The sequence below is a fragment of the Meles meles genome, chromosome 7, assembly GCF_922984935.1.
Source record: "Meles meles chromosome 7, mMelMel3.1 paternal haplotype, whole genome shotgun sequence".
NCBI lineage: Eukaryota > Metazoa > Chordata > Mammalia > Carnivora > Mustelidae > Meles > Meles meles.
This window is the reverse complement of record NC_060072.1, coordinates 21,296,009-21,314,450: the sequence shown is the minus strand read 5'-3', so window position 1 is coordinate 21,314,450 and position 18,442 is coordinate 21,296,009. Positions and strand designations below refer to the sequence as shown.

General features: G+C 36.3%; 1 protein-coding gene and 1 pseudogene across 4 annotated transcripts in view; both read right to left on the bottom strand.

The window, feature by feature from the left end:
- Positions 1-18,442, bottom strand: part of UHRF1BP1L (UHRF1 binding protein 1 like) — a 99,610-nt gene that overhangs the window by 5,424 nt on the left and 75,744 nt on the right. For 2 of the 4 annotated variants that reach the window (XM_046011442.1, XM_046011441.1), the window contains 2 exons: positions 15,236-15,489; positions 14,777-14,885 (listed from right to left, as the gene is read on the bottom strand). In XM_046011442.1, coding sequence (XP_045867398.1) covers positions 14,777-14,885; positions 15,236-15,489 — 363 coding nt within the window. Of the gene's footprint in view, positions 1-14,776; positions 14,886-15,235; positions 15,490-17,142; positions 18,229-18,442 lie in introns of those variants that run through there. The other 2 variants (XR_006819603.1, XM_046011443.1) reach the window with 2 other exon arrangements.
- LOC123945873 lies at positions 11,842-13,638 on the bottom strand (annotated as a pseudogene).

The window sequence follows — 18,442 nt, the reverse complement described above, 5'->3', positions numbered from 1 at the left end:
ACCAAATATGCCACCCAGGCACCCTTAGGAGAAGATATCTGCAAATGACATTGCCGATAAAGGGTTAGTATCCAAAATATATAAAGAAGTGATACAACCCAACACCCAAAATCCAAATAATCCAATGAAAAAATGGCAGAAGAAATGAACTGAACAGACATTTCTTCAAAGAAGACATCCAGATGGCCAAGAGACACATGAAAAGATGCCCAACATCACTCATCATTATCATGGAAATGCAAACCAAAACTATAATGAGATATCACCTCATTCCTGTCAGAATGGCTAAAAAATCAAACACACAAGAAACAGTAAGTGTTGAGGATATAGAGAAAAAGAAACACTGTACACTGATGGAGATAATGCAAACTGGTGCAGCCAATGTGGAAAACAGTATGGAAGTTTCTCAAAAAGTTAAAAATAGAACTAGCTTTTGACCCAGTAATCACAGTACTGGGTATTTACCCTCCAAAATACAAAAACACTAATTCAAAGGGATACATGCACTACTAATAAGTTTATTGAAACATTATTTACAACAGCCAAACTATGGAAGCAGCCCAAATGTCCATGGAGAGATGAATGGATAAAGAAGATGTGGTCTATACTAGAATGGAATATTATTAGTAATAAAAAAGAATGAAATCTTGCCATTTGCAATGACATGGCTAGAGCTAGACAGTATAATGCTCAACAAAATAAGTCACTCAAAGTCAAATGCCATACAATCTCACACATATGTGGAATTTAAGAAACCAAACAAAAAAGTATCCAGGGTAGGCAAATCTATTGAGATGAAAAGTAAAGTAGTGGTTGCCTACAGCAGGAGAAGGATTGGGGAGAGACTGCTGGTAGGGATGGGATTTTTTTTTTAGGGTGAAGAAAGTGTTCTAAAACTGTGGTGATGATTGTACCATTTGTGAGCATACTAAATACCACTGAGTTATGTATTTTAATTGGATGAATGGTATGGTATGTGAATTATATCTCAAAAATGTTTTTATTAAAAAATAATTATAAAACACAAAGCAGTGAATATCTTCACACATCAACATATTTTCTTAATTTTGGGATTACACATAGACCACTTTGGTTGCCAGGGAATAGAAGCCCAACTCAAAACTTGCTTTTAAAAAAGAAAATGCACCTAAAACTAATGTAACATTATGTGTCAACTCTGCTTCAATTGAAAAAAAAAAAGTTTTAAATAAAAAAGGAAGAATATTTGGCTTGAACAGGGAGTCCAAGTGATGGTGCTTCAGTCATGGCTGGATACTGGGGTTCATAAAATGTCTTCAGGACTGTCATTTTAGGAACCTATTTCTGAAGTCCACGTTTCTCTTCCTTTGTGTTGGACCAATTACATGATGGCAAAAGTGGTTACTGGTGACCCCCAAAATAAGTAAGTTCCATTTATTTCAATCATTGTAAGATGGAATGAGGAGAGAAATGAGTAGGAGAGGGATAGAAGGGAAGAGGAAGACATATGCAGAGAGGGGAAAAAGGGAATGAGATAGAGGAGGTGCAAGAGAGATGGAGAATGGAGAAGGTAGGGGAGGAAGGATGGGAAGAAAGAGGGATGTATGCGGTGAGGGGAAATAAAGAGGGAGGGTATTTAGGGAGGAGGAGACAGGAAGAGAAAAGGAAGAGAAAAAAAGGAAGGAAATAGGAAAGAAAGGGCAGCAGGAAGAATGTAAAGAGGAGGACTGGAAAGAGATGGGAAGACAGAAAAACTGTGAATGAAGCAGGTGACTGGAGTCTATTACAGTAGAAAGGCCTATTTCTTTTTATTTGCTTTAAAAGAGTTTCAAGTTTTTAGGACAAATTTTCATGAACAAATCTATGCCACTCATAGATGAAATGTGCAGCATCTTACAGTAACATACTTATCCCCCAGCACAGGCTCCTTCAACGTGAAGAAGTTATATGACATGTCTAAACTTAAATTTCTTCATTTGCAAAATGGAGGTAATAAGAATACTTGCCTCAATTATCTCAAAGGGTCTGGTAAGAATGAAATTAGTTAATACTTAATGTAAAAGAACGTTATAAATTGGCAAGCATTATTCAAATATAATCATTAATACCACCACAGTAGGTATTGATAAATATTTGACTTTAAATATAGACTTTACTAGGGGCGCCTGGGTGGCTCAGTGGTTTAAGCCTCTGCCTTCGGCTCAGGTCATGATCTCAGGGTCCTGGGATCGAGCCCCGCATCGGGCTCTCTGCTCAGTGGGGAGCCTGTTTCTCCCTCTCTCTCTGCCTGCCTCTCTGCCTACTTGTGACCTCTCTCTCTGTCAAATAAATAAATAAAATATTTTAAAAAATATATAGACTTTACTAATTATTTGTTTATTTCAATAGAAGATTTCTATTCATTTTTCTTCTCTGGTCATACAGGCTCTTCAGAGTTTAGGTTTTACACAATTCACCAGGTTTCATAACCTTCCCAGTTAGGAACCATTACAGCAATAATTCTAGGAAAGTGAATGGCAGAGTTGCTTATCACAGACCTTTAAATGTACAGCACCACTCCCCTATAGCATTCTGACAAAATCTAGTAGTCCCTTCCTCACAATCCTTTTGGTTGAGAATCAGTGCCATAATAGCCATTGCTCCCGATAGGAGTATGCCAGGCCCCACCTGTACTCGGTTGGAAAAATGTTGTGAGCCAGTATACTATTAAAAGTAATTAATTATACCATATATACATGGCATGGTATATATACATACACCATATACATATATACACTCACCAACAAACATTTCCTTTTTCTCTTATTAGTAGTCCTATTAATATCTACCTAATTAGTCATATTTCACTGGAACAAGAAATAAACTGTAGTTTAGTGCTGTAATTTTTTGAAAAATTACTGTAAGTTTCTCTAATTTAAAATGGCTATTTAAAAACTGCTAATTGTACTTAAGAATATCCCAAGAAAGTGTGAAGTACTATGATAAGCAGCAAAATAGGTATGAAAGTACTTATTCCTTTATGATTGACCTTATTTAATCACATTAGAGCAGCTGCTAGTATACCTCAGAATAAACTGAAAGAACAGGAAGAAATGAAAAAAAATATTAGGTAAGCTGCCATTACGTTATCACAGCAACAAACACCTACAACTAATATTGAAATAGCTACCAATAAGATTATTTTCAATTCTCTTCCTTGCTAAATACATCTGCTTCAGGGGAGGAAAAAAAACAGCATAGCTTACCATTTCTTAAAGAGCTGTTTGAGAAAGTCAGGCCATTCAAATCATCCCCCAATGCCCTTATAACTTCTAAGCAGCACATAAAATTGTTAATAGTGATTTATTATTTCTGATGTATTAGCTTAAGTCATATTTATAATACATTAACATGCTAGCTATATGGGTGATATACTAGGCTATGTGTTACATTATATACCTCATGCACTGAAGACTAATGCAATTAATTTCCATATCATAAGAAAAATAACAACATCAGTCATCAAATATTAACAATCTGCTTCATGACACTGCTTTTAGGAACACGTTAAAATAAAATATGAGACACTCTATATAAAAACAAAGCATATCTGTTTAGGCTTAAAATATGCTCTTTCCAGTGCCAATGGAAAACATCTTTAAAATAAATTATCTTGAATTTTGTACAATGCTAATATCCTGAATAACACACATACTTTTCCATCATCCCAATAAGTTTCTGAAAGGTATATCTACAATAGTTTACATGTATGAGAGCTGCTGTTTAAATTCATACAGTACTCTGAGTCTTGATATTTTGATGCCTGAGTTCTCACACTTTGAGTTTATATTTTTTAAAAATCTAGGATATGCCTTTTCTTCTAACATGTCATCACTACCTAAACTGCTTTGCTGAAAAGACCCAAATAAGCATCAATTTAAAGACATAAGAAAAAAAATTCATAAAATATAATACACTTAATAAAGATCAACTTCTAGTTTTCTAAAATGTAGAAATGAGGTAAATATATGTGAGACATGACATAATGAAAAACTAAAAAGATATTATCTTGCCTTCACTAGGGTAGACTAATAATTCAGATGTGATTTTTTTGAAACTCACACTTTTTTTTAAAAATAATTTTTTTTATAAACATATAATGTATCATTAGCCCCAGGGGTACAGGTCTGTGAATCGCCAAGTTTACACACTTCACAGCACTCACCATAGCACATACCCTCCCCAAAGTCCATAACCCAACCACCGTCTCCCTACTCCCCTCCCCCCAGCAACCCTCAGTTTGTTTTGTGAGATTACGAGTCTCTTGTGGTTTGTCTCCCTCCTGATCCTATCTTGTTTCATTTATTCTTTTCCTACCCTCCAAACCTCCCACATTGCATCTCCACTTCCTCATATCAGGGAGATCATATGATAGTTGTCTTTCTCTGATTGACTTATTTCGCTAAGCATAATACCCTCTAGTTCCATCCACGTCATCGCAAATGACAAGATTTCATTTCTTTTTTTTTTTTTTAGATTTTATTTATTTATTTGACAGGCAGAGAGAGAGGGAGAAGCAGGCTCCCCGCTGAGCAGAGAGCCCGACGCGGGGCTCAATCCCAGGATCCCGGGATCATGACCTGACCCGAAGGCAGAGGCCTTAACCCAGTGAGCCACCCAGGTGCCCCGACAAGATTTCATTTCTTTTGATGGCTGCATAGTATTCCATTGTATATATATACACCACATCTTCTTTATCCATTCATCTGTTGATGGACATCTAGGTTCTTCCCATAGTTTGGCTATTGTGGACGTTGCTGCTATAAACATTCGGGTGCACGTGCCCCTTTGGATCACTACATTTGTATCTTTAGGGTAAATACCCAGTAGTGCAATTGGTGGGTCATAGGGTAGCTCTATTTTCAACTTTTTGAGGAACCTCCATGCTGTTTTCCAGAGTGGTTGCACCAGCTTGCATTCCCACCAACAGTGGAGGAGGGTTCCCCTTTCTCCGCATCCTCGCCAGCATCTGTCATTTCCTGATTTGTTAATTTAAAGCATTTTGACTGGTGTGAGGTGGTATCTCACTGTGGTTTTGATTTGTATTTCTCTGATGCCGAGTGAACACACAACTTTTTAAAAGACAAATGCAAACAGAACTTCCATACCAAAATGATCTTCATGCAAATATGTATCTTTGCCTGATCAGTGATTTGCTTTTGCCTTTAACTAATGTATTAAAATACAGTATGCAATTGGCAAAATATATAACTAACTGTAAAACACAGATAAGAAATGAAGGAGAAAACACTGAAGGTGGAGAAATTTCAAAGCACCTTGATTTCTTCTGTTTGTTTAATTGAAAAAAAAAATCTTTTTTAAGTGAACTCTACATCCAACTTGGGGATTGAACTCTCAACCCCAAGATCAAGAGTCACATAAAACACTTAGATCTTTAAATTAGTTTTTATTCATCAAATTGATACTTAATTCTATTTCTCCAATATGTGTATGCAAGTGAATTTTTCCGGGTATTACAAACCTCTTATATACAACAATATTGTGTTTGTTTTCTTTAGCAAACAGTAATTATTTGGTAAGTAAGTTTCTGCATTTAAGGGATGGCAAAAATACCAAGAATCAATCTTGAGTAACAGAATTTTAGAGTGGGGAAGCCTTAGAAATAACCTAATCTCACTCCATTGCCAATAATTCCCCAAGAACTACTTCAAGGATGTCTTAAAATCTATCAATTTATCATTATTTATTATAATATTAAAATCAATATTTTATTTTCTGCTACTCTTTCATGTTAATGACAAACCCAAGTTCACTGAAAGGAGAGAAATGGTCTGCATGTTGTTTTATTTCCTTGAGATTCAATAAATAGAAGTTTCATAGGCATTTAAAGTTACCTGTTTTTGAACCCAAACACATACTCATATAGACACATGCACATATACATGCATAAACACATATATACATAAAATTAAAGCTGTTAAACATGTTATTCAAATTCCCCATAACTGATTTTTATGTACTTATTTCTTAAATATTTTTAAATGTACTCTGAAGAATGTTAAATTTTCTCAATAAAATTATAGTATCTTAAGATATGATTCCAAACAGGTTTGCTCTATATTTTTCAATTATGTTGTTAGACGGATCAAGGTTTATGAATGGCGTGTGTTTTCAGAGATCTTTTATCAATATGAAATCTTTCTTTGGGGCCAACACCTTTAAGAGGCACTTCACCAAAGAAAATATACAGATGGCAAATAAGCATATGAAGATGCTCTACATCATATACCACCAGGGAAATGCAAATTAAAACAACTTACCACTAAACAAATTTATTTAGAATGGCCAAAATCGAGAACACACAACAAATGCTAGAGAGGATGTGGAGCAATAAGAACTCTCATTCACTGCTGGTGTGAATATGAAATGGTACAGTCACTTTCTTACAAAACTAAGAATACTCTTATCATAAAACCCAATAATCACATTCCTTGGTATTTACACAAGGGAGCTGAAAACATCCACAAAAAAACCTGCACATGGATGTGTATAGTAGTTTTATTTACAACTACCTAAAACTGGAAGAAACTTCAATGTTCCTGCATAGGTGAGAGGATAAATAAACACATACAATTACTCAGCTCTAAAAAGAAATCAGCTTTTAAGCCTTGAAAAAAAAATGGAGGAATTTTTAATGTATATTACTAAATGGAAAAAGCCAATCTAGGAAGGCTACATAACAGATGATTCCAAGTATATGACATTCTGGAAAAAGTAAAACTATGGAGACAGTAATAACACTGGGGCTGGGGTGGGGAGGGAGGATAAACACGCAGAGTACAGAGGATTTTCAGGGCAGTGAAACTATTCTGTACGTTACTATACTGGTGGATATATATTACTTTATGTTTATGCAAACTTACAAACAACACCAAGAATGTCTGTAATGCAAACTATGGACTTTGATGATGTGTCGATCAATCGTAGCACAACTAACTCAGGTGGGAGGCTATGCATCCGTGGGGGCAGCAGGTATATGGGAAATCTCTATACTGTCTACTCAGTTTTGCTATAAACCTAAAAATGCTCTAAAAAATAAACTCTAAAAAACACCTCTCTGTCCCATTCTCTACTTTTAGTTTTAAATTTAATGTTATTTAATACTCTTTTCCTTTTTCTTAGCCTTTGGTATGTATTTTTTTCCACCACCTATTTTCAGTGCCTTTGTCATTTTATTTAGGACTATCTTCTTGCCACACATACCTGGAATTTTTTCCCCTAACACTATCTTAGTGCTTCTGTATTTTAATAAAGGAATTTAAACCATTCAAATTTACTACACTGACTTCATTGCTATATTCTAATTTAATGTTTTCTACTTACCATGCTTCCTTTTTTTAAAAAAAAATTTTTTTTAAAAGATTTTATTTATTTGACAGACAGAGATCACAAGTAGGCAGAGAGGCAGGCAGAGAGGCAGGCAGAGAGAGAAGGGGAGGCAGGCTCCCCGCAAAGCAGAGAGCCCGACGCGGGGCTCGATCCCAGGACCCCGGGATCATGACCCAAGCCGAAGGCAGAGACCCTAACCCACTGAGCCACCCAGGCGCCCCCCATGCTTCCTTTTTATTCCATTTTTAATTTTCTGCCTTTTGTTAGCTATTTTTTTAAAGACTATTTTATTTGAGAGAGAGAAAGTAAGTGAGAGAAAGCACAAGAAGGGGGAAAGGCGGAGGAAGAGGGAAGACCCCCCCCGCCACCTCCGAGCAGGGAGCCTAACATGGGGCTGGATCCCAGGACCCTGAATAATGACCTGAGCTGAAGGCAGATGCTCAACCGACTGAGCCACCCGGACACCCTATGCCTTTTGTTTAGATTAACTGGGTATTTTCATCTAGGATTTTCCCCAGTCATAACAGCTTAAAGATTATTCATTATTTTTGGTCATCTAAAGTTATATATATATTATCAGCACATATTATTTAAATACCCATTGTTCTATGAAAGTCTAGTGTGACTTCCCCTTTAGAAGGATAAAAACTTAAAAAAAAAAAAAGCACAATTTTATTTCCCTATTTCTCTTCTTTTCCTCCCCATTGCAACCTCTCATACACAGGTCATTTAGAATTTTGGTTACAAAATACCAATTCTCCTTATACATGAACAAATATTCAGACAATTCCAAGTTTTACTAGCTTCTTTACTTATTGCTGTTCCTTATTAATTTCTCATTTTATTTATTTATTTATTTATTTTTAGGATTTTATTTATTTTACAGAGAGAGATCACAAGTAGGCAGAGAGGCAGGCAGAGAGAGAGAGAGAGGGAAGCAGGTCCCCTGCAGAGCAGGGAGCTTGATGCAGGACTCAATTCCAGGACCCTGAGATCATGACCTGAGCTGAAGGCAGAGGCTTAACCTACTGAGCCACCCTGGCACCCTAATTTTTCATTTTAACTAAGCAATTCTTTCCATTAAAAAAAAATTTGTCCTTGGGCAACGGGGTGGCTCAGATGATTAAGCATCTGCCTTTGGCTCGGGTCATGATCCTGGAGTTCTGGGATTGAGTCCCAGGGAGCCTGCTTCTCCCTCTGCCTCTGCTTCTGTCTCTCATGAATAAATCTTTAGAAATAAAAAATAAAAAAACTCCTTATTTTTGCCTTTAAAATAAAAGTTAAGGTTCATATTATTTTCCCGTAGAACTTTGAAGATATTACTTAACTGTCTGTTAGCATCCAATATTACCAATGGAGAGTCTGATGCAAATAAATCTGATTTCATCCTTTTTCTTTTTCTCTCTAGAGGATCTTAAGATTTTTCTCTTTAACCTCATCATTATGAAATATCACCAATATGCCTAAGTAAGAGTTGTTTTTCATTCACTTTGCTCCACACTTAGTTGGCTCTATCAATTTGAAGGCTTGTTTCTTCCTTCAAATTTGGGACATTTCATTACTTCTTTGATGATGTTTTCTTTCTTTTTACCCTGTTCTCTCTTTCTGGAACTCTTGATAAATGCTAAAATTTCTGGCTCTATCTTTCGTGTGTGTGTGTGTGTGTGTGTGTGTGTCTGTGTGCGTGTATGTGGCCTCTTGAACACCACAGGTCAAAAAAAGTTATGTTCAGGACACTCGGTTGGCTCAACTGGTTAAGTGTCCATCTTCCGCTGAGGTCATGGTCCCAGGATTTTGGCATCAAGTCCTGCATAGGGCTCCTTGCTCAGCAGGGAGCCTCCTTCTCCCTCTGCCTGCTGCTCCCTCTGTTTGTGCTCACATGCACTCTCTCCCCCCGATGAATGAATGAATGAATGAATGAATGAATATATAAATAAATAAGTACATCCTTAAGGGGAAAAAAAAAGTTATGTTTCTCCTACTAAATGCCCTCCCACCCTAACCATACACCTGTAAGGAACCTTACAGATTCCTTTCCCCTAGTAATAGCTCACCTGAAACCCACCAGCTCTATCTTTAAGAGATAACCAGAGTTGGACCTTTTCCACCATCTATAACACAGGTACTTTCAAATCTGCTTGAATTACTGTAATTAATTCCTAAGTTGTGTCCCTTCTGCCTCTGTTTCCCTACACTATTGTCCACTCATCAGAGTGCCATTTTTAAAATGTAATTTATATCAGATAACTTCCCAGCTAATGACCCTCCACTGGATTCCTTTTTCAAGCCAATTAAAATTACCAAGGTCCTTCCTGATGTTGTTCTTTGCTTGTTTCTGTCCTTATTTCCTGCTACTCTCCCTCTTTGTACCATTCACTCTGGCCTCCTGTCAGAGGCATACTCCCTGCTTGGCAGGGAGCCTGCTTCCTTCTCCTTTCTCTCTCTACCTGCCTCTCTGCCTACTTGTAATCTCTCTCTGTTAAATAAATAAATAAAATATTTTAAAAATATATTTGTTCAATTTAAATCTTTTTTAAAAAGATTTATTTATTTATTTATTTATTTGACAGACAGAGATCACAAGTAGGCAGAGAGGCAGGCAGAGAGAGAGAGAGAGAGGAGAAAGCAGGCTTCCCGCTGAGCAGAGAGCCTGATGCGGGGCTCTATCCCAAGACCCTGGGTGGACAGCAGCAGTGACAGAAGAGGCAAGGTCGAGTTCCTAAGTAATAAAGCTCAAAAACTGCTGGCTGCAGCAGCTGCAGTAAAGCTGAATTTACTCAAAAATAGTGACAGTAGTGCAAAATGTAAAATCAACTGTCCAGTGTCAGGTAGCAGTGTTTCCTATCACACCAGATTACACTGTAATCTGGGGTATGGATCTGGAAGGTAAACCTTGAGCCTGGTTCCCCAGATCTCTCATGATTCTAAAATATATATTTAAGAGTTTTGTTAAAAAATAATTCACATAAAAAAATAATTCACATGGCCCATTTATCCATTTAGAGTGCGTGACCCTTAGGTATTTAGTATGCTCACCAATGGTAACACCATCACCATGATCAATTTAGAACCTTTTTTTTTTAAAGATTTATTTATTTATTTGAGAGAGAGAGAAAGAGGGTGAACAAGCAGGGAGAGGGACAGAAGGAGCAGACTTCCTGCTAAGCAGGGAGCCCAACACAGGGATAGATCCCAAGATTCTGAGATCACGACCTGAGCCAAAGGCAGACAACCAACTGAACCCCCCAGGTGGCCTGAACATTTTCATCACCCTCAAAATCCACCGTACCTATTAGCAGTCTCTCCCCATTCCTTTCCATCCTACCCACCAGCCCTAGGCAACCACTTACTTTCTGTCTTTACAGATTTGCCTCCTCTGGGCATGTCATGTAAATGGAATCATATAATATGTGGTCTTTCATGAATGGCTTCCTTCATTTAGCAAAATGTTTTCAAAGCTTCCATGTTGTAACATGTATTAGTACTTTATTCTTTTTATTGCTGAACAAATAATCCATTATATGGATATATCACATTTTCCTTGTCCATTCATAGCATGATACTTGGGTTGTTTTCACTTCTGGGCTGTCTATTATGAATACTGTCCTTGTCAACATCAACATTTGTGTACAAGTTTTTGAGTGGACCTCTGTTTTTACTTCTCTTAAGTGGAACTGCTGGGTCATAAGTAATGGTTTAACTTTCTAAGTTACTGCCAAATTATTTCCCAAGCACCCACACCATTTTACAAGCCCAGCAATGTAGGAGGGTTCCAATTTCTGCACAACCTCCCACCATTTGTTATCATCTTTCTGATTAGTCATCTTAGTGGGTTTGAAGTGTTATCTCATTGTGGTTTTGATTTACATTTCTATAATGGCTAATGATGTCAAGCATTTTTTCATGTGCTTTTGGCCAGCCATTTTTATATATTCATCACAGAATTATCTGTTCAAATCTTTGCCTATTTTAAAATTGGGTTATTTATCTTTTTCAGTTTCTGTTCATTTGTTTTTCAAGGAACATTTAATAACAATGTAGATAACATATACTTATCTAACACAGTATTTTTTTTTTATCACTGAAGCTAAAGCAAAACATCCTGTTCACTGGGTAAAAAGGGCTTGCTTAATGTGTGTACACTGCAGTGCAATATAAAAAATACAAACTAATTATAATTTCAGAACTTCAGAATTTGAGTGTTAACATTCCCTTTTTTTCACATGGGAAAAGAAAATACTTTTGAAAATCATTTGAGGGGCACCTGGGTGGCTCAGCTGGTTCAGCAGCTGCCTTCAGCTCAGGTCATGATCTTGGAGTCCCAGGAACAAGCCTCTCATTGGGCTCCCTGCTCAGCATGGAGTCTGCTTCACCCTCTGCCCCTCACCTTTCTTTAATTCTCTCTCAAATAAATTTTTAAAAATCTTAAAAAAGAAAAAGAAGAAAGAAAATCACTTGAAGCTTGGACAAAATTCCACAGCTATATTCTTAGGATCACTGTGTAGGGTCTTTATGATTCACATGAGACAAGGGAAGCTTCAATTCAACATTTCAGAGAAGACATTCCAGTTTGCATGATCTCATCAGTCAGGAGAATGTTGTTGGCAATCCCAGTGCAGAAGCAAAGAAGCTGTCTCTTTACAAAGTAGTTACCCCATATGCCAACTTTGGCTGCTACCATTGGCTCACCTGTGTTCAAGTTCACACCCACAAGTCGACCTGATTCTAGACTTTAACATTTCCCGAAGGTCAAAACCAGAGCTCTGAGCAAGAACCTTGGGAATAATGAGCAGTGCATCAGCAAATGCTTGAACTCCCAAATTGGGCCTTGCTCTTTACACTGGACTTATATTTAATCTGGCTTCTGTTTGTCATTACTACTTCACTGCACCAGTACCTGGAACTACACAGCCATCATCAATAGCATTTTTAACAGCCCTCAAACTGTCTCTTATTGCATCTTTGCTTTGAGTGTGTGTGTGCTTATTTGGTCCTTTGACCAACAGTGTGACAGATTGAGGATTGTTATATTTCTATTCTCCAATGTATACTCATAGACAAGTCCTGCATGTCCCAAAAAATCAAGATTTAGGTCATTAAAAGAATTTAGAGCTACTCCACCACAAGCAAGACTCAGCCTTTCCATATTCTTCCTTTTAGGTCTACACAGAGCTACTATGCTTTTTGGGGCAATAGCTTCTAAGGAAAAGGGGGTCAATTCCCTTTTGATTAATAACAAAAAATCCTTTATCTGAATCACGCAGACTTCCTTTTCCATTTCTATTATTTTTTTAACTTGATCTTCAATAAAGTTTCTTTCAGCTTTTACAAGTTTCTCTCTTCTGCACGCTTGTTAAAAAAAAAAGCTAGAATTCAATTTTATTTTTTCATATTCTAATGACACATTGCATATGAGAATGTATGCATTTTCTACTTTTTTCGTATCAGGATGCCACGCCCCATGGTCCAAAACAAAACCTCTGTTTAAGCTTGTATGAGTCTCAGATTTATGTTCACCTCCATGATCTCAAATATGAAGAGGTCAATAGGTTCATCTTGTTTTTTAAGGCCAAAATGGAGTCCACCTCAGCCTCTGTTAAGACATCAGCAAATTCAGCATGCACTTTAGTATGTAGAGATGTTCTGGCCACATCTCTAAGTGTTTCCCTGTCCATTTCTTTGCTTACTTTGACTCTTCCAAAAACGGAAGTACCTTTTCCTTTACAGCTTCATATTCTTCTATTATTATCCTGGATGAAGACTTTCAGAAATGTGGAGATCCACCTGTTTCAGTAGCCCTCCAATGAACAGGACACTGGAAGTGTAACCATCACCAGTTATGTGATCCTGGGCTGTTACTACTTTGACTATTGAGGAGGCTGCTGGATGTTGAATTTGCATTTCATAAAAGAGCACACTGTCATCTTTAGTAAAGCTTAATGTCTCCAGCATCAGAAACAAACATCTTCATGGTGCCATTACACCCCAAGTTGGTCCTCAGCACATCCTGCAGCCTCTGGGCCACACTGATGTTGACCGCCATGGCCTCCTGAGCTCAGGCCACCTCGGCCATGGGGTTCAGAGTCTTCAGAGCCACCACAGCTAATCAGCACAGGAAGAGGAGAAGATCCAGCATGCAGAGTGCCCCCCAAACATCTCCTTATCTTTTCCAGTTTTGCATTAGAAGAGTTCTTTATATAGTCTGGATACCAGGCTCTTACCAGATATATGACATAAATATTTCTTCCATCCTGTGGGCTGTTTTTTCATGTTCCTGGTAGTATCATTTGAGGCATAAAAGTTTAAAATTCTGATGAAGTCCAATCCATCTATACTTTTCTTTTGTTATTTATGCTTTTGGTGTGGTATCCAAGGCTTCCTAAGCCAGGGCCATTAAGATTTATTCTTATGTCTTCTTTTAAGAGTTTTATATAGTTTTATCTCTTACTTTAAGATTTCTGATCCACAAAGAGTACATTTTTGTGGATGATATAAGGAAGAGGTCTAGCTTCAATCATATGTATATCATGTCGTTTTAGCATCATTTGTGGAAAAGGCTATTCTTTCCCACATTGAATTGTCTTGGCACCACTGTCAAAAATCAGTTAATTATAAACGTAAGAGTTTATTTCTGGTCTCTTAATTCTATTCCATTACAATAGTCCTTATAAAACTCCTTTTCTACTCAATTAGCTAGAGTATATTTCTTGCTTATAATCATGACTACTGGGGCGCCTGGGTGGTTCAGTCGTTAAGTGTCTGCCTTTGGCTCAGATCGTGGTCCTGGGGTCCTGGGATTGAGCCCTGCATGAGGCTCCCTGCTTGGCGGGGAGTCTGCTTCCCTCTCTCACTCACCCGCTTGTGTTCCCTCTCTTGCTGTGTTTCTCTCTCTGCCAAGTGAATAAATAAAATCTTTTAAAAAACAACAACAACAAACATGACTACTGCCTGTTTACAATCATCAAATGTTGAGTATTGTTGGATGTATGCTTAACCCATTTTCTTGACTATGGATGTTTTTTTGATGCGCCACAGTTGAAATGTAGTGATTGGGTGGGAGGGAGAGGTTGTGCTGCTGGGGTGAGAGATACCAAATTTTGTCAAAAGGATATAACACAATCATTCCCTTCATAGGGCCTGGCAGCAGCAAAATCTATCCTCCATGTTTAAGTGAAAACCTCCCTATGTCTGCTATTTGGTAGAAGCACAGGAAAAGGTCCCAAAAAGAAGTACAAAAACATTGTTCACCCTATTGCCTCAGGGATCTATTCTAATTTCAGCACTCTTTTGGGAAGATTTCTCCACATTTGTATACATTATAGACAGGAACTATGAGTAAACAATCAGCATATAAATTTAATTTTAAATTTCAGCAGGCATTCAATTATAATGTTTTTCATATATATACCTCTGATATGAAAAGAGCCATCATCATTTCTCTCCACCACAAGATGGTCAATATGAACAGTTACAGGAGCTGGTTCAAGGGATATTGTACTACTACGAGGACTGTCGTCCTACAGAAAGGAGAAACAACATCAACACATTGTTAGTGAAGTAAGTGCTAAAATTAATCATTTCCTTAACAAATGTTACTACAGTCAATATTTTTAATGAGTTAGAAATTTATCTTTATATGCTTCAGTTGATAGTGTAAAACTGCCTATTCTATTTCTATGTTTTTCTAATTTCTAAGAAGGATCTCTTCATCATTCCCCCACAAAGACCACAAATGCATAAATGCATTTCAATAAATGCTAGTAGAGTATATACTGTAGAGATGACATATTCCTGGACATGAATCAAAGTCCAGGTAAGCAAAGTAAACATTTACAACATGAAAACATAAAAATACTTATTAACATACTTTTAAATTAATTTTTGTGTTAGAAACTTGTATCTTCATTGGCATCACTGTTGCAACAGTTTCATCTTCCAAAAAATGTTGAATATTAGTAAGAGAAGATGTAAAAAACTCAGTGCTAAAGTTTTCTATATGGCATTGCAGAAATCCATTTTTTTCTGCAAGCAAAGAGTGTATTACAGCACCAGGCCCACTCTCAAATCTCAGAGTAATCTCAGGAGAGGATTTGGAATGAATTATAGATTTATGATCTGAACCTACAGAAAAAGAACACATAAAAATTATAACTTATAGCACTATTCAAAAGTGTCACTCTCAATTATTTGTCATTAAGACATTATTGTCATATTGTACAATGTTGAATAATATCTTAAAGTTTTAATATTTACCTTTCATTTGATACTTACAGTACATGTACAGTATACCATACATAACCCTAACTTCCATTTTTATAGATGACCTTCCACTGAAGTAATGTTGACTTCTCTATATATTCTATTTCTTTGGTACCATGCAAACATATACCATGATATAAATCTGATATGATGCATACCTAAGAGACTTACAATCTATCTTGGTATATAACTATCTATATATCTATAAGATAATGGACAACTGTAATAAAGAACAAATGATGGCATTTAGAGTGATTCTTAAGCCATCTCTCAAGAAGTAACAAAAGTCTGAGGTTTTGCACTTTTCTCATTAAAATTAGGTCCTTAAATAATTAGAACAGTAAATAGACAAGACCTCATTAAAATGTCTCTACTAGAAGACGATTTTAAAACTGAAATTGTAGCAAAGGATATATATAAATATATAGCAAATATATATATACACACACACATATATATATATATATATGAATTTATATTTATATAAATATGTCTTGGCCTTATTCCAAAAATGAATCTGAGGTGGCTTTAGAATATCTGATTTTCAAAAACAGAAGTTTTCAATGCAACCACTTAAGTGAACTGACCCTCATGGTAAGTACTTTGTTTATTTTATAATACCTAGCTCCAAAAAGAACAGGAGGCAACACGTTTATGGCATAATTACATAAAAAATAAGTAAGCATTGGAAAGAATAAAAGAGAAATGGACGGATAGCAAGATTAATAACTCTAAACACATTATTTACTTTTCTGTGCCACAGGTGAACCAAAAATGAACTTTCTAGCAGCAAAGATAAAAATATGATCAGTTCCACAATCCACAGAGCCCCATGAGTTAAAAACAAACGAAATGTTCTGGAAAAGTGAAACTGTTTCAGTTACTCAAGTATCAAATTTATCAGTCTCTGTGGTCTTTTTTTTTTTTTTTTTAAAGATTTTATTTATTTATTTGACAGAGATCACAAGTAGATAGAGAGGCAGGCAGAGAGAGAGAGAGAGAGAGAGAGAGAGAGAAGCAGGCTCCCTGCTGAGCAGAGAGCCCAATGTGGGACTCGATCCCAGGACCCTGAGATCATGACCTGAGCCGAAGGCAGCGGCTTAACCCACTGAGCCACCCAGGCGCCCCAGTCTCTGTGGTCTTAAGAAAACCCTACTAATTAAATTCATGATGGGGAGATGTTTATTTTCCCTCAGCAGGGATGCTAATACTTCAGTCTTAGAGAAGGCGAAAGTAACAAATGTAAACATATTTGTGAAGGGAAGGGGATGTAAGAAAATAAATATACTTATATTTATGTACCAAGGACAGATCTCCACACACAACCCATAATGGAGAGTTGTTTTTATAACTTTATTTCAGGTACAGAATGATGTTTAATCAATGTTAGTACTAGAGATGAACATTCAAAATAAATAAATATAGATACAAGAAGAGTTCAAATAAAATTCTAAAGAATTTTTTGAACAATTAAGAATCCGATTTTTTTAAAAAAATAAAAGGTAAAACATCCACAAATTGATAATTGTTAGTGTTCTTTCCTCTATCAAGACAAAAAAGAGTTAATTAATTTGTCTATTTAATAATAAGAGCAATCAGGAACAACTTGGTAAATGTGATTTTGTTTTGGCTTTTATCTACTTATCTACATATCTGTATATATAGAGAGAGAAAGAGAGAGATACCCACTCACTCTAAGGACGTGAGAGCCAGAAATAATTTCAAACAAAAAGAGTATTTACTTGGAGCAGAGATCTTAGTCAAAACTCATTCCTCTCTTCTACCTTTTATGCCATGAAACTATTATATAAAGGTCTTCCTATTAAAGAACTCCAAAATCCACACATTATAGAAAAACAAAAACAAACAAAAGCAAAAACAACTTGGCAATTTTAATTGGTCATGTCAGAGTGACAGCAGACATAAACCGCAGATCAATCCTTGTTCGTATGGCTTATTGTTTGAAATGTTCAAACTAAACTATTTTTTTTCTCCCTTTCCTTTTATTCCATTTGCCTTTGCTCCTTTCTTTTCCTTTGTTTTTTCCTTTTTGTTTTTAGTTTATCTGTAACAGCCAACTGAGACAGTTGAGAAAAATAAGGCATTGGCATTGACTATACAACCCATACATACTAGCCATTTCAAAATGATTTCTTCAGTAAGGAACAACATGGAACAAACTAATAGGACATGGTACTAAGTGACCCGTTAAAAATAAGCAAAAACAACTAAGCAACTGGACGTAATTTTAAGAGTGTACAATTTGAAGAGTGTTTGGGTTGGGAATAGAACAAAGTCCAGGTTTTGAAATTTCTTTTGTCCCCTATGAAACCTTTCCAGTTATATATTTAGCTTCCTCTATTTTGCATGCTATTGGGATTTATATTTCTAGTACAAAATTCTTGCGATTTTTTAACAGATACATTGTAAACTGCAAGACCTATACATAGAAAAAAGCCAGGAGACAATTTTTTTCTATGATGCTGGTTGAAAGACAAATGGCACATTTACCTGCAATTCCCAGATGTGAGGTGATAGCATACTTATTTGATATCATGCAGGACTATGTATTTCAACATGTTATGTATCAGATTTATCATTCTGTATATATAGCAAAGAAAAATATTACAGCTCAGTGACTTTTTAAAGACTTAAAAAATTGAACATTGTCATTTCAAATGCTTAGGAGAACTATTCTAATAAATCAGTTTCTTCGAATGACTGAAAACCATGAGTGATAACTCCATATAAACTTTAAAAAAGGGATGGTTTTATGTGGTTTCCTCTTCATACACTACATGTTTTGTGGTTCACA